The 15626-nt window shown below is 45.4% G+C and overlaps 1 protein-coding gene across 3 annotated transcripts in view; it reads left to right on the top strand.

Moving 5' to 3' along the window:
- The window catches only part of LOC125456430 (B-cell scaffold protein with ankyrin repeats-like), a 247585-nt gene that overhangs the window by 35892 nt on the left and 196067 nt on the right, over nt 1–15626 (top strand). The window contains exons 3-5 of one of the 3 annotated variants that reach the window (XM_059646916.1): nt 8676–8801; nt 13440–13573; nt 14267–14408. In XM_059646916.1, the coding sequence (XP_059502899.1) occupies nt 8676–8801; nt 13440–13573; nt 14267–14408 (402 nt within the window). The remainder of the gene's footprint in view (nt 1–8675; nt 8802–13439; nt 13574–14266; nt 14409–15626) is intronic. The other 2 variants (XM_059646930.1, XM_059646955.1) reach the window with 2 other exon arrangements.

The raw sequence follows: 15626 nt of genomic DNA, 5'->3' as shown, positions 1-15626 counted from the left end.
TCTCTTTCATTCTTCACTGATCATTATCCCTTCAATTGTTGACTGGGTCGAAACTTTGTACAGATCATGTATACCTACCCTTGTCAAGCCCTAAATGAGTTTTTTGCTTCTGTCTTTACGAAAGAAACGACCTGTGTAGTGAATGAAACCTTTGAAGAGCAGGTGTGCATGCTGGAATGGATAGAGATAGAGGAAGCTGATGTACTGAAAATTTTGTCAAACATTAAGATTGACAAGTCGCCAGGCCCGGATCAGATTTGTCCTCGGCTGCTTTGGGAAGCGAGAAATGCAATTGCTTCGCCACTTGCGAAGATCTTTGCATCCTCGCTCTCCACTGGAGTCGTACCTGAGGACTGGAGAGAGGCAAATGTAATTCCTCTCTTCAAGAAAGGAAATAGGGAAATCCCCGGCAATTATAGACCGGTAAGTCTCACGTCTGTCGTCTGCAAGGTGTTAGAAAAGGATTCTGAGGGATAAGATTTATGACCATCTGGAAGAGCATGGCTTGATCAAATACAGTCAACACGGCTTTGTGAGGGGTAGGTCATGCCTTACAAACCTTATCGAGTTTTTTGAGGATGTGACTAGTAAGGTTGATGAGGGTCAAGCTGTGGATGTGGTGTATATGGACTTCAGTAAGGCATTTGATAAGGTTCCCCATGGAAGGCTCATTCAGAAGGTCAGGAGGAATGGGATACAGGGGAACTTAGCTGCTTGGATACAGAATTGGCTGGCCAACAGAAGACAGCGAGTGGTAGTAGAAGGAAAATATTCTGCCTGGAAGTCAGTGGTGAGTGGGGTTCCACAGGGCTCTGTCCTTGGGCCTCTACTGTTTGTAATTTTTATTAATGACTTGGACGAGGGAATTGAAGGATGGGTCAGCAAGTTTGCAGACGACACAAAGGTCGGAGGTGTCGTTGACAGTGTAGAGGGCTGTTGTAGGCTGCAGCGGGACATTGACAGGATGCAGAGATGGGCTGAGAGGTGGCAGATGGAGTTCAACCTGGATAAATGCGAGGTGATGCATTTTGGAAGGTCGAATTTGAAAACTGAGTACAGGATTAAGGATAGGATTCTTGGCAGCGTGGAGGAACAGAGGGATCTTGGTGTGCAGATACATAGATCCCTTAAAATGGCCACCCAAGTGGACAGGGTTGTTAAGAAAGCATATGGTGTTTTGGCTTTCATTAACAGGGGGATTGAGTTTAAGAGTCGTGAGATCTTGTTGCAGCTCTATAAAACTTTGGTTAGACCGCACTTGGAATACTGCGTCCAGTTCTGGGCGCCCTATTATAGGAAAGATGTGGATGCTTTGGAGAGGGTTCAGAGGAGGTTTACCAGGATGCTGCCTGGACTGGAGGGCTTATCTTATGAAGAGAGGTTGACTGAGCTCGGTCTCTTTTCATTGGAGAAAAGGAGGAGGAGAGGGGACCTAATTGAGGTATACAAGATAATGAGAGGCATAGATAGAGTCGATAGCCAGAGACTATTTCCCAGGGCAGAAATGGCTAGCACGAGGGGTCATAGTTTTAAGCTGGTTGGTGGAAAGTATAGAGGGGATGTCAGAGGCAGGTTCTTTACGCAGAGAGTTGTGAGAGCATGGAATGCGTTGCCAGCAGCAGTTGTGGAAGCAAGGTCATTGGGGTCATTTAAGAGACTGCTGGACATGCATATGGTCACAGAAATTTGAGGGTGCATCCATGAGGATCAATGGTCGGCACAACATTGTGGGCTGAAGGGCCTGTTCTGTGCTGTACTGTTCTATGTTCTATGTTCTATGTTCTATGTGCCTGTGATGTTTGTCTAGTATTTGTGGTGAAATCCGAAAGCAAGGAACTGCATCCGAGCAAATGATAATTCCATTTGTAACCTGCCTTTTTGTTTTTGCTGACACAATACCTGGATTAATAACAATCTACAGGCTTTGCCAGACTGGAAAAACAGTTAATTGAAAGACAGGATTTTTTTTGGGTAATGTTACAGATGGAGTGTAGGAGGTTAAAACAGTCATGGAAGGCAAAATGGCAAATTAATCCAAATGAATCTTCCTAGCTCCAGAGCCAATGTTGATGGAGATATTTAGATGTAGAGTGCAACATCCAACATCATGTCTATGTCTCTGAGGGCTTACACTGTGGTCAGGAAAAGGAGTCTCTGAAATTATAACCATCTGGCCCAGATGAAAACTGATATTAAAAATTGAAAGAACTGTGGATGCTGTAAATCAGAAACAAAAACTGAAGTTGCTGTATAAGCTCAGCAGGCCTGGCAGCATCTGAGAAGAGAAATCAGTTAACGTTTCGGATCCGCTGAGCATTCTTCAGATCTGGAGAGTTCTGAGGAAGGGTCACCGGACCTGAAACGTTAACTCTGATTTCTCTTCACTGATGCTGCCAGACCTGCTGAGCTTTTCCAGCAACTTTTGTCTTTGAAAACAGATTTTATTTCCTCCTCTAACTTTGGAAACTGAATGGTTTCTATGAGGCAACAACAAATAGCAACATGTTTCCCTCTGTGCCTTACTGGCAAGAAACGCCTCACGGGAAAAATGATGCTCAGAGGAGCACAAGCATAAAATGGACCTTGTTTGATTTTTCATTCATTGACTTAAACAGATAATTAAAGCATGCTATACTTCCCCTCGTGTCCTTAGTTTTATTTGTTTAATTGTTATGTTCTTGCAACAGAAGGACAAGCTACTTTGTACTGTACAAGTTTGATAGAATGTTGTTGTGTCGTGGTTTAAAGGGTTACAGAATTAAAGTCGGTATGTGGAATTGTTTGTAGATCATTCACGGTCCAAGTAAATGATAAAAAAAAGGCTCGAATGCCTGATTAGACTTCTCCTGTTCCTGTAGACACCTTTTGTGGAACCCAAACTTTGAGTATCACAAATAGTTGTAAAAAGGACTTGTTTTCATGAATATGGGCCTCATCAAATATTCAGAGGCTTTTTCATATGGCTCAATAGAGCATTGTCGCAAGCATATGTACATGAATAGCTGATATATCAATAGTCCTGTTGTCACACGCACATTAACAGGAATGAATTCCACTCATAGAGAGCCTTTGTTACCGTGTATTCATTAACCTGGATGCATTTCCCTTTCTACAAATATCAGTTCTTCCCAGGTAAACTTGATAGAAACAGAGACACAGAGAAAAAGCAGCAATGTGATTTGCAATTCAAATGAACAAATGTGTTTCCATTTCATAATTTAGCAGAACAGGTCTTCATAGGAAACAATGAATGTTTGAAAAGATGGATGTAAGTTCTCTGAAAATGACTGTTCTCTTAGTACATGCTAAAAGCAAAGATTGAGTTCAATGTAATAAATATGCAAATAGTTGAGTGGAATTCATTCCTGTTAATGTGCGTGTGACAACAGGACTATTGATATATCAGCTATTCATGTACATATGCTTGCGACAATGCTCTATTGAGCCATATGAAAAAACCTCTGAATATTTGATGAGGCCCATAGTCATGAAAACAAGTCCTTTTTACAACTATTTGTGATACTCAAAGTTTGGGTTCCACAAAAGGTGTCTACAGGAACAGGAGAAGTCTAATCAGGCATTCGAGCCTTTTTTTTATCATTTACTCTTACGGCATTTTGTACTGAACTTACACCAACAACAACTTGTATTTTTTTATAGCACTGTGAACCTGTAAATGTCCCAAGGTGTCTCACAGGTGAAATTATCAAGCAGAGTTTGGCACCCAAGACACAAAAGGACATTTCAGGGTCTTTAATAAGTTTAATAACAGAGAATGTTGGAAATAACAGAGTCTCAAGAGTAGATGCTACTGCCCACTGAGCCTGCTCCTCATTCTGTACTATCCATGGATTCAACGTCACTTTTCTCCCCACTTCACATATCCCTTGGTTCCCAAGTGACCAAAGATGTGACAGCATTTGTTTAGAGACAAAGAGAAGTTGTCTTTCAAGACAGTAATCTTTCATCAGAATTAGAATGGCTCGGCCTGCCACAGATTTTGACAGGAAAGGGAGCGAAGGGAGGAATGAACTAAAAAGTTCTGTGATAACATGGAGTGATAAAATGGGACAAGTAAAGAAACAAAAGATGTGTTTGAAAGATGTTCAAACAGTAGGGTATTAATTAATTATTATCTGACAGCAAAGTCAGGGAAATAGGACAGGAGGAGAAAAATAAACCAAGCCAGGAAAAAACATCAAACAACATGAACTAGAATTGTGGAACTTTTATTCAATATGTGGATATACCTACCAGAGAAAGAGCAAAACTTGACCTTGAGAAATAAGGTTAGGGTAAGTGACAAAGGTGTCAGTGGGGGGAGTGTAATTTTATTTGTTTTAAAATAGTGATGGGAAAGGATAAACTGTGTCTAAAAGTTAAAGTTCTAAACTGGGCTGAGGCCAATTTTGACTGAATCAGGCAAGAACTTTCAAAAGTTGATTGGAAGAGGCTGTTTGCAGGAAAACAGACAGTTGAAAAGTGGGAGGCTTTCAAAAATGAGATAACAAGAGTATGGTCTGTGCTTGTTAGTACGATGGCAAAGGCTGGTAGGTGCAGGGAATGCTGGAAGATGAGAGAAATTGGGGTTTTTGGTCAAGAAAAAAGATGAAGGCATATGTCAGGTATAGACAGCTGGGATCAAGTGAATCCCTGGAAGAGTATAAAGGCAGTAGGAGTATACTTAAGATGGAAATCAGGAGGGCAAACAGGGGATGTGAGATAGTTTTGGCAAATAGGGTTAAGGAGAATCCAAAGAGATTCTACAAATGCATTCAGGACAAAACAGTCACTAAGGAGAAATAGGACCACTTAAAGATCCGCAGTACCATCTATGTATGGAAGGAAATGTCTGAGGTACTAGACGTATATTTTGCATCAGCACTTACTGTGGAGAAGGAGGTCGAAGGCAGAGGACTTGAGGAAATTAATAGTGATATCTTGAAAAGTGTCCATTTTACAGAAGAGGAGATGTTGCACATCTTAAGATGCACAATGGTTGATTAAATCCCTGGGACCTGATCAGGTGTACCCTAGAACTCTGTGGGGAGCTAGGTTAGTGATTGCTGGGCTCCTTGCTGAGATATTTGTATCATTGATAGCCACAGGTGAGGTGCTGGAGACTGGACGTTGGCTAATGTGGTGCTACTATTGAAGAAATGTGGTAAGGAAAAGCCAGGGAGCTATAGACCGGTGAGCTTGATGACTGTGGTGGGCAGGTTGTTTGAGGGCATTCGGAGTGACAGGATTTACATGCATTTGGAAAGGCAAGGACTGATTAGTGTTCGTCAACATGGTTTTGTCCAAGGGAAATCGTGTCTCATTAACTTGAGAGAGATTTTTGAAGAAGTGACAAAGAAGACTGATGAAGGCAGATCATTAGATGTTGTCAACATGGACCTCAGCAAGATATTTGACAAGTGTCCACAAGGTAGGCTGGTTAATAAGGTTAGATCACATGGAAGACAGGGGAAGCTTCCAACTAGATACACAATTGGCTTGAAGGTAGCAGACAGAAGATGGTGGTGGAGGGTTGTTTTTCAGACTGGAGGCCTGTGACCAGCGGTGTGCCACAAGGATCAGTGCTGGGTCCACTGCTTTTTGTCATTTATATAAATGATTGGGATGTGAACATTGGAGATATAGTTAGTTTGTTTGCAGATGACACAAAAAATGATGGTATTGTAGACAGCGAAGAAGGTTATCTCAGAATACTTTGGGACCTTGATCAGATGGGCCAATGGGCTGAGGGATGGCAGATGGAGTTTAATCCAGATAAATGTGAGGTGTTGTATATATTGAGGTTGGTTGGCTTGCCAAGCTGGTTTGTTGTTCCACAGATGTTTCGGCTGAATCAGGAGATGCATCAGAAAGATTCTACACTCCCTGACACATTCCCCACACTACCCTACATCAGGAACACGTTGGAACTCACCAGTAGACTCCTATGACCACTGGGCATCAGAGTGGCACACAAGCCCACATCAACCCTACAACAAGTGCTCACCCGAACTAAAGACCCACTCCCCGCCATGGACAGGACCGATGTCATCTACAAGATCCCCTGCAGAGACTGCGAGAAACACTACATCGGACAAACAAAAAAGAAACTAACAACAAGAGTTCATGAACACCAACTGGCTACAAAAAGACATGACCAATACTCACTCATCTCAATCCACATGGACAAGGAGAACAACCACTTCAACTGGGACAACAGCAAGATCCTGGGACAGGCTAGGCAGAGACAAGCACGAGAATTCCTGGAAGCATTGCACTCCATGAAGCTTGCTATTAATAAACACATTGAACTCGATCCCATATACATTCCACTACGGAGGAAAACCGGAAGTGAGGCAATCCATCGCAATGTACCCCAGAGTTTAAAAGCCAGGCAGGAAAATACACCGACGCTTCATCAGAGGCTGCACTGAGGATGTTACCAAGTACAGTAACGAAATGTCTGCGAAACAATAAACCACCTCAGCGAGCCAACCAACCTCAACAGCCACAACCCCAGGTACAGATCAACTCCAAAGCCTTAGTTGTATTTATGTAAGGCAAATCAAGCAGGGCTTATACAGTTAATGGTAGGTCATGGTGAGTGTTGCCAAACAAAGGGACCCAGGGACACAAGTGTATAAATCCTTGCAGTCACTGATAGATAGGATTGTGAAGAAGGTGTTTGGTATGCTTGCCTCTATTGGTCTGTGCATTGAGTATAGGAGTTGGCAGGTTATGTTGGGGCTCTACAGGACATTGGTTTGGCCACTTTTGGAGTATTGCATGCAATCCCGGTCTCCCTGCTATAGGAAAGATGTTGTGAAACTTGAAAGGGTTCAGAAAAGATTTACAAGGATGTTGCTGGGATTGGAGGGTTTGAGTTATGGGGAAAGGCTGAATAGGCTGGGCTATTTCCCTGGAATGTCAGAAGCTGAGGTGTGACCTTACAGAGGTTTATTAAATCATGAGGGGCATGGATAGGATGAGTAGCTAAGGTCTTTTTCCCAGGGTAGGGTAGTCCAAAACTAGAGGGTATAGGTTTAAGGTGAGATGGGAAATTTAAAAAGGAGCTAAGGGACAACCTTTTCATGCAGAGAGTGGTGCACCTACTCCAGAGGAAGTGGTGGGGGCTGGTACAATTACAGCATTTAAAAGGTATCTGGATGGATATATGAATAGGACGGGTTTAGAGGGATTGGGGCCAAATTGGGGCAAATGGGATTAGAGCAGCTTGGATATCTGGTGAACATTGGATGAGTTGGACTAATTGGACTGTTTCCTTGCTGAACAATTCTAACTCATTGACTCCAGATGGCAGTGAAGTGTCCAGTCAAAAGATGTGCTGCTGTTATTCGAGCTCATGTTGACCAACATTGGAATAGTGAAGCAGTTTGAGGATAGAGTGAGCGCAAGTTGCAAAATTGAGCTGACAGTGACAGGAGTATTTCCCTCAGTACTGACAATCCAACAGGCAGCACTCCCTCAGTACTGCTCCAACAAATGCAGCACTCCCTTAACACTTGCATTCCAACTATGTCACATTCCCTCTCTACTGATTCTGATAGTGCAGTGCTCCCTCAGTACTGGCACTCAGACAGTGCGGCACTCCTTCAGCATTGATCCTCCCTCAGTGCAGCATTCCCCCATTGCCGACCATCTGACAGTGCAGCACTCCCTCAGCACTGACCCTCCGACAGTACGGCACTCCTTCATTACTAATCCTCTGTCAGTGGAGCATTCCCTCAGCACTGACCCTCCAACAGTGCTCATTCCCTCAGCGCTGACCCTGCGACAGCGCGGCGCTCCCTCAGCGCTGACCCTCCGACAGCGCGGCGCTCCCTCAGCGCTGACCCTCCGACAGCGCGGCGCTCCCTCAGCGCTGACCCTCCGACAGCGCGGCGCTCCCTCAGCGCTGACCCTCCGACAGCGCGGCGCTCCCTCAGCGCTGACCCTCCGACAGCGCGGCGCTCCCTCAGCGCTGACCCTCCGACAGCGCGGCGCTCCCTCAGCGCTGACCCTCCGACAGCGCGGCGCTCCCTCAGCGCTGACCCTCCGACAGCGCGGCGCTCCCTCAGCGCTGACCCTCCGACAGCGCGGCGCTCCCTCAGCGCTGACCCTCCGACAGCGCGGCGCTCCCTCAGCGCTGACCCTCCGACAGCGCGGCGCTCCCTCAGCGCTGACCCTCCGACAGCGCGGCGCTCCCTCAGCGCTGACCCTCCGACAGCGCGGCGCTCCCTCAGCGCTGACCCTCCGACAGCGCGGCGCTCCCTCAGCGCTGACCCTCCGACAGCGCGGCGCTCCCTCTGTACAGATTCTCTGACAGTGCAGCATTCCCCCATTGCCGACCATCTGACAGTGCGGCTCTCCTTCGTTACTAATACTTTGTCAGTGGAGCACTCCCTCAGTGCTGACTCTCTGACAGTGCGTAGCTACCTCAGCACTGATCCACTTCAGATAGTGCAGTGGACTCTCAGTGCTGACAATGAGAATGTTAGGCTCTATTATATATTAGAGACTGAGCCATGGCTGAAAGTTTGAAGCTGGAAGAGACTGTCAGGAAGGAGTTTGTGGTTAAGAAGCAATCTTCAAATAGAATATTTTGAACTGTTGTCTGATCATTTGAAGCTTTTGTCAACCTGTTGACTTTTCTGTATTACTGTTTTTGCCTCTAGGATCTTGCCAACAACATGAATACCCCGCACAAGAACTGTGCTTGAAGGAGTACAATGCCCCTGAAGATGCCACATCAGGTACACCCATGTGGCTGGCTGTGTCTCAGTTACTGGCACTATGCTCAGGTTGTGTCAAAAATCAAAATGAGGAAACTGCGTACCCAAGAGCAAACATTGCTAGTCGAGTAGGACAGTGTAGGGGTGAATCTTGCTCGATTTGCAATATTATCCTATATAGGAATTGACATAGTTAATTATTAAATTTTAATAGTCTTCTCTCATAAACTTCCCTCACTGCAAACTCTGCTGTCAGTATCATGACTCACACCAGGCCATGTCTCACTGTCTCCCCACATAAAGGATTAATAAACAAAATTAGAGCGTGTGGGATTGAGGGTAATATACCAGGCTGGAATGAGAATTCGTTCACAGTCATAAGCATCATCATCATCATCATCACCATCAGCAGCAGTCGCCCCTTGCAGACGAAGATGACTCTGTCCCACTGTCAGGGTGAGTCCATGGGTGGCTGCACAGACCGATGTTGCTTCCGCAGACTCTGTTACACTGGGGCGGGTGGTGGTCACAGGAAGGGGTGGGTGGGCTGTAGGTGTGGTAGCACACTTCTTTTGCTGTTTTTGGCCTGGCTTCCACATTTTCCTGACAGCAAGCCTTGTGATGCTCAAAGACTTCCCAGATACTCCCCCTCCACTTCTGGTGCTCTGGGGCCAGTGATTCCCAGGTGTCTGTGGAAATGCCACACTTCACCAGTGAGACCTTTTAAGGGTATCACTGAAGCACTTCCTCTGTCCGCCTGGGGCTCACCTGCCATTTTGAAGCTGGGAGTAGAAACTGTGGTTGGGGGGGCTCATAGCAGCCTTGCAGATGATGTGCCCAGCCCATCATGGCCGCTCTTGGGTGGTCAGTGTGTCAATGCTGGGGATATTGGTCTGGTCAAGGATGCTGGTGTTAGTGCAGGATCTTATGCAGGCCGCTTTGATGGTACTGCTCCTGTGCCTTGAGGTGTCTGCTGCAGACAATCCACACCTCAGAGCCATACAGGAGGGTAGGAACCAACACAGCTCTGTAAACCATGATTCCAGCAGTTGGCTGAGACCCCTAGAACATGACCTTCAGTAGTGTCAACAAATCTGTTTTCACATGAAGTCTGATATGCTGGTTACATGGGTGAAGAATGCAAAAAGGACAATAACTTTGCTTATATTGAGTATAATATTAAGGATATCAGTGTTAGGTGGGTCTTGTACTGCTGTGTAATTATCCCTATATCTGGGTTGGAAGATGCAGGTTCAAGTCCTATCTACCCCAGAAAAATTTCATATCAAGCTCAAATAGTTTGATTTAAACAACTATCAGTCCTGTAACAAAACAAAGAACTGTTGTGGTTGGTTGGCTCGCCGAGCTAGTTTGTTGTTCTGCAGATGTTTCATTACCCTACTGCGTAACATCATCAGTGCAGCCTCTGATGAAGCGTCGGTGTGTTTTCCTGCCTGGATTTTAAACTCTGGAGATGCAGATATTGGGGATCTGAAACAAAAACTCATCGGCACTGGCAGCATTTGTAGGAAGAAAGCAGAGTTAAGGTTTGGAGTCCAGTGACTCCTCGTCAGACCTGTTAGCAGTTGGGGGAAAAAGTAGTATTTATGCCCAAGACAACACTGGGCAGTTGGGGTAGTGGAGGAGGGAGAGGTGAGCAGATAGGTGGAGATGTTGCCCAGACAGAGAGTGATATGAAGGTGGAGATTATGGATAGCAGGGCAGCACAGAAGCAAAGCTGAATAATGAACAATAAGGTGTAAGAGTTGGAGCGAATGGGTGAGTCTTGCTGGAAACAGCTCATGTAATATAATGATAGGCCTAAGAGTAGATGAAAAAGGGTGACTGTACTAAAAGCAACTTATGTCATAACAGAGATAGCAAGAACTGCAGATGGAGCCAGAGACAACACCGAATGGAGATGGAGGAATACGGAAGGCCAGGGAGCATCAGAGGAGCAGGAAAGTTGATGTTTTGGGCTGGGACCCTTTTTCAGCAAAACAAAATCAGGGTCTAAAGTTATAGCACTCAATGTGGCATACCAGGGGCTGCAGGGCCCCCAAGTGGAAAATGAGATGTTGTTCTTTGAGCTTGTGCTGAAGCTTGCTGGAACTCTTTAGCAAGCTTACGACAGAAGTGTTGCCGTGGGAACACAGTGGTGTTTTGAAGCCCTGACTGCTTCTGAAGATTAAATCAGACTGCAAGCTCTGGCAGGTCTACAAATGAGACAGTTGCTAGCTGACATGCTCTTTGCTTATCCACAAGCTTCTCTACACTTACTTTGTTGATGGATTTGCCATTGAAATATGGAGTTTGAGAATGTGGTACCTACGCAATACATCTCCACTATATTTGCCAGAAGAGCTCAGGGTTTGACCATTCCAGTTTAAACAACACGAAGAGTCTTTATCATTGCCAAGCAATCTTGAATCTCCAGTGCATTCATCAATCCGATATATTTCAGGGATGCATCTTTTCTTGCCTTGTTCACACTGATCCCAGATTTTCACCATAGGACACTGTGCCACTTAGAAAGATTAGAAAACAGCAACAAACAAAAGTAGAAATTGCTGGAGAAACTTGGCAGCTCTGGCCACATCTGTGGAGAGAAAGCAGGGTCAATGTTTCAAGCCCTGTTCTCTTCACAGATGTGGAATTTATCCAGCAGTTTCTGTTTTTGTTTCAGATCTCCAGCATCCACTTTCCTTGTTTTGGAAATCAGCAAGTTCTGGTGCAGAAACTCTTTGAAAGTACATGGGAAGGTGTTGTGAATAGTTGGCGCTTTTCACTCACTGCCAGTCACAAAATCTGATGCATTGTGTCAAGAACTAAATTGATTTCTTTTATAACCATTAGGATCCTGGGAAGCACGAGGCAGTGCTGATACGATCATTAATGTACTGGAGGTAGAGGTGAGGGATAGTGCCAGTGTAACATCAGAAAAGGGACTGTACCACCTATCCTGTGAAGAGGCGGGCATAGCTTGGGCCCATGTGGGTACCCTCCACCGACACCCTCACCCACTTAACCGAACTCATCCTTACCCTTAACAACTTCTCCTTTAACTCCTCCCATTTCCTCTAGACTAAGGGGGTGGCCGTGGGTACCCGCATGGGACAATCTTGAAAGTGACATCTATTTCAAGCCCACCGACTCCTGCAGCTACCTTGACTACACCTCCTCTCATCAACCTTCCTGCGGGAATGTGATTCCCAATTCCTCCATCTCCGCTGCATCTGCTCCCACAATGGAGCATTCCACTCCTGCAGATCCCAGGTGTCCTCCTATTTCAAAGACTGCAACCTTGCCCCTTCAGTGATTGAAAATGCCCTAAACTGCATCTCTTGCATTTTCCGCACTTCTGCCCTCAAACTTCCTACCCCAAAAAAAGACAAAATCCCCTTATCCTCACATATCACCCCACCAACCTCCGTGTCCAACGTATCATTCTCTGCCACTTCCGCCACCTGCAATCCGACCCACAACCAAAGATATATTTGCCTCCCCGCCCCTATCTACCTTTCCTAGGGACTGCTTGCTCCACACTCTCCACCAGCACCTTTCCCTGCAACTACAGGAAGTGTTACACCCACCTCTTCACCTCACACCCACCCCCCCCCACCTTACCTCCATTCAAGGCCCAAAGCCAACCTTTCAATAGCAGACAGATGCTCACCTGCACAACCAACAGCCTGGTCTACTGTATCAGTTGCTCCTAATGTGGCCTCCTCTACATCAGTGAGACCAAGAGTAGACTTGGAGACTGTGCTTCATAGAGCTCCGTACAGTATAATCAACAACACCTTCCAGTCGCGAACCATTTTAACTCCCTCTCCCACTCCCTGGGTGACATGTCCATCCTGGACCTTCTCCAGTTTCATTACACCACCCCCAAACTGGAGGAGCAGCACCTCATACTTGGCCTGGGAGCCTGCAGCCCAATGGCCTAAACGTGGAATTCACCAGTTTTAAACTCTCCCTCTCATTATCACCTCCCTGACCTGACACAAGCTGTCCATCTTCTCTCTCACCTATCTGCCCCTCCCATCCCACTGACCAATCCCCACAAACCCATACCTGCATCCACCTGTCACCATCACACCTACCTCCCCAGCCCCACCCCTTCTCTCTATTTATTTTGGAGCTCCCTTTCCCCTTGCCCCCCACCATTTCTGAAGAAGGGCCCTGAACCAAAATGTCAACCTTCCTGCTCCTCTGATGCTGCCTGGCCTGCTGTGTTCCTCCAGCTCCACACTGTGTTATTACAGCAGCTCCTGAGCTTGTTTTAGCCTGTAGCTGATGTAGAAATTGATTTGAACAGTCTTAACCTCAGGACAAAGTGATAGGCGAAGAACGCATCAAACATCCTTGTACATTATCAGAGCAGGGAGTGAAATATTGCTAAGAAAATAATGTTATTAGTTTGTAAATAATTGAAACAGTTTCATCTATTGCATATGTTTAGCATGACTTACCCCAGTGACTTACTCCCGCCTTAGCTGACAGGAGCATTAGCACGAAAGCTGTAACTGGAAGTCAGAGTCTGATTCTTGGTGTTCCCAAATGATTCACATGAGTGTTCCATTCTCCACATTAGAGCCACACTTCGTTTCAGTTGAGACTTCACACCAGCAGTAGAACTTTGGGTAAGTTAGCCTCAAGTCTACAAACCTGTGCTGACAGTACTCTACACTTGTTTACATTTAGATTCATTTATAGAATCTGGTGGCAATGATTGGCAGCAGTGCATGGGTCCAAGAGAAGATCCACTTGGAGGGCTTGGTTCCTTTAATGCCGTCACAGTGCCTGTGTTGGTGATACCAAATCGGATACAGTGCAAAGTACGTATTTTTCTCAAATATGTTTTATTCCTGATTCTAATCACTTCACCCTGTTGATCATGCCCTAAGCTCTGGAATTCCTCTCCTCCTCTCTTTTTGCTTCTTTAAGAACTGTGTTACTTGGGTCCAAAACCACATGTTTTTGTTTATGCTCCTGTGAGGCTCGTTATGATGTTTTGCAATGCTAGAGGTGATGTATTAGCACAGTAAATTTTGGAAAAGTTAGTATAAACATAGAATATCAAAGGCACCGGCAAACTTTCCATCCAGATTTTCATTTTTACTCATTTAGAGCTTTTATTTATTTGTAAACCTTTGGTTCAACACCATGTGGTGTGTTTTGTTGAATTCCAAACAGCATTGCTCAGAGAAGAGGTCATAACTTTCCTTTTAGATTGGTAGCAGTAGTAAGAGTTACAGGGCAAAGGCGTAAAGATCCTGATCAGCCATTTTGTAATTGAATGGTGGGATAGACCTGAGGGGCTGAAAGACCTTCTCCTGTTCACAGATTCGCAAAGGTCAAAGAAAGCTCTGCTTTCACAGAAAATCTAAAATGTGATCCCATTGCCAAATAGCCAATATCTCCTTTGTTTGTTCTGGTTATTTCAAGCAATTCATAATATCAGAATTAATGTTAGTATCTATAAAATTTAGCCTGTGACACATAACCTGTTCACCTTCCTTATAACACAGAGCCCAAGTGAGATTTACATGCTGCTGAAAAATACCGTATCGCTCAGTGAAAACCCAGAGATTGAATTTCTGTCAAGGACTGAGAAAGTGAAGGTTCGACCAACTATTTGGAACAGTCAAACACTTTGTGTAAGAGCTCTCGGTAAGAAACATATCTCACTCCCATAGTAGTTATTGATTGATTAGGAAGAGACACCCTGAGGATATGGTCAATGCTGAAGTAGAATTTTGATTTGATTTATTGTTTTGCGTATTTATTATAAATACAGAGAAAAGTGATGTTCAGTGATGCCACTCTCCTGCACTACCTTAAAATGCGTAAAGTAAACCAAAACTTAAAACATTCAGCCAGAAAAATGAAACAGTAAAGTTCATCTTCTAGTCTAATCTCGATAAAGTTAGGTGGTCTTTTGAACAGGAGCACAAAAGCTGACGTTTCGGGCCTAGACCTCTGATGAAGGGTCTAGGCCCGAAACATCAGCTTCTGTGCTCCTAAGATGCTGCTTGGCCTTCTGTGTTCATCCAGCCTCACACTTTGTTAATTTGGATTCTCCAGCATCTGCAGTTCCCATTATCTCTGGTCTTTTGAACAGCTCCTGTTTCTAGCTCAGGCATGGGCCTGGATCCAGGCTCGTCCAGGCTGATGCCTCCAGTCCCTGTTGCTAAAGCAATGATACTGCTGCGACACTTTAACACATTGCCAAAACCGGAACAAAGAGTCATCACTCTCTGACCCCATCTCACCCCCACCAATGCTACTACCGCCATGAGTTCGCTCAGGACTAACCTCGCTGATGCAGCCAGTACCGCAGGGCCCTGCACTGGAACCACAGTCATCGCCACTTCCGCTGCCAGGCCTAGCTGCAGACTTGGAATCTCTGCTCAGCCTATGAGTCTGTGACCCGCTCCTTGCTCACCAGGAGCCCTCGGGCTCAGGTGGAGCCACGTCTGCTTCATCCTGGTGTTGCTGCCATTGTCACCTGACACCTTCTCCTTTATCACTGAGTTGGCCCCACTGCTCCCTAAACCCGCGCCACCAACTTCACCCGCCATTCTGCAACACTTTGTTAGATGTTATTGAATTGGTTCTGTGACTCGAAGTTGAAATGTACGGTCTCACTCACACTGAGACAGTTTTGGTTTCATGGTTAATTACCACAAACTCTGAGTACCACGTTTTAGGAATGTTGCCAAGGTTTTGGTGAGGGTGTAGAGGGGAATTAGTGAAAGGGTGCCAGTGGTGAGGGACTTCACTCAAATGGAGAGACTGAATAATCTGGAATTGTTCTCCTTCAAGCACGGAGGTTTAGAGGAGAGGTGTTCAGAGTGGGAAATAGTTGTTTTGAGATGCAGAAACTGT

This window comes from Stegostoma tigrinum, chromosome 1 (genome assembly GCF_030684315.1).
Source record: "Stegostoma tigrinum isolate sSteTig4 chromosome 1, sSteTig4.hap1, whole genome shotgun sequence".
NCBI lineage: Eukaryota > Metazoa > Chordata > Chondrichthyes > Orectolobiformes > Stegostomatidae > Stegostoma > Stegostoma tigrinum.
This window is presented reverse-complemented; position numbering and strand designations above follow the sequence as displayed.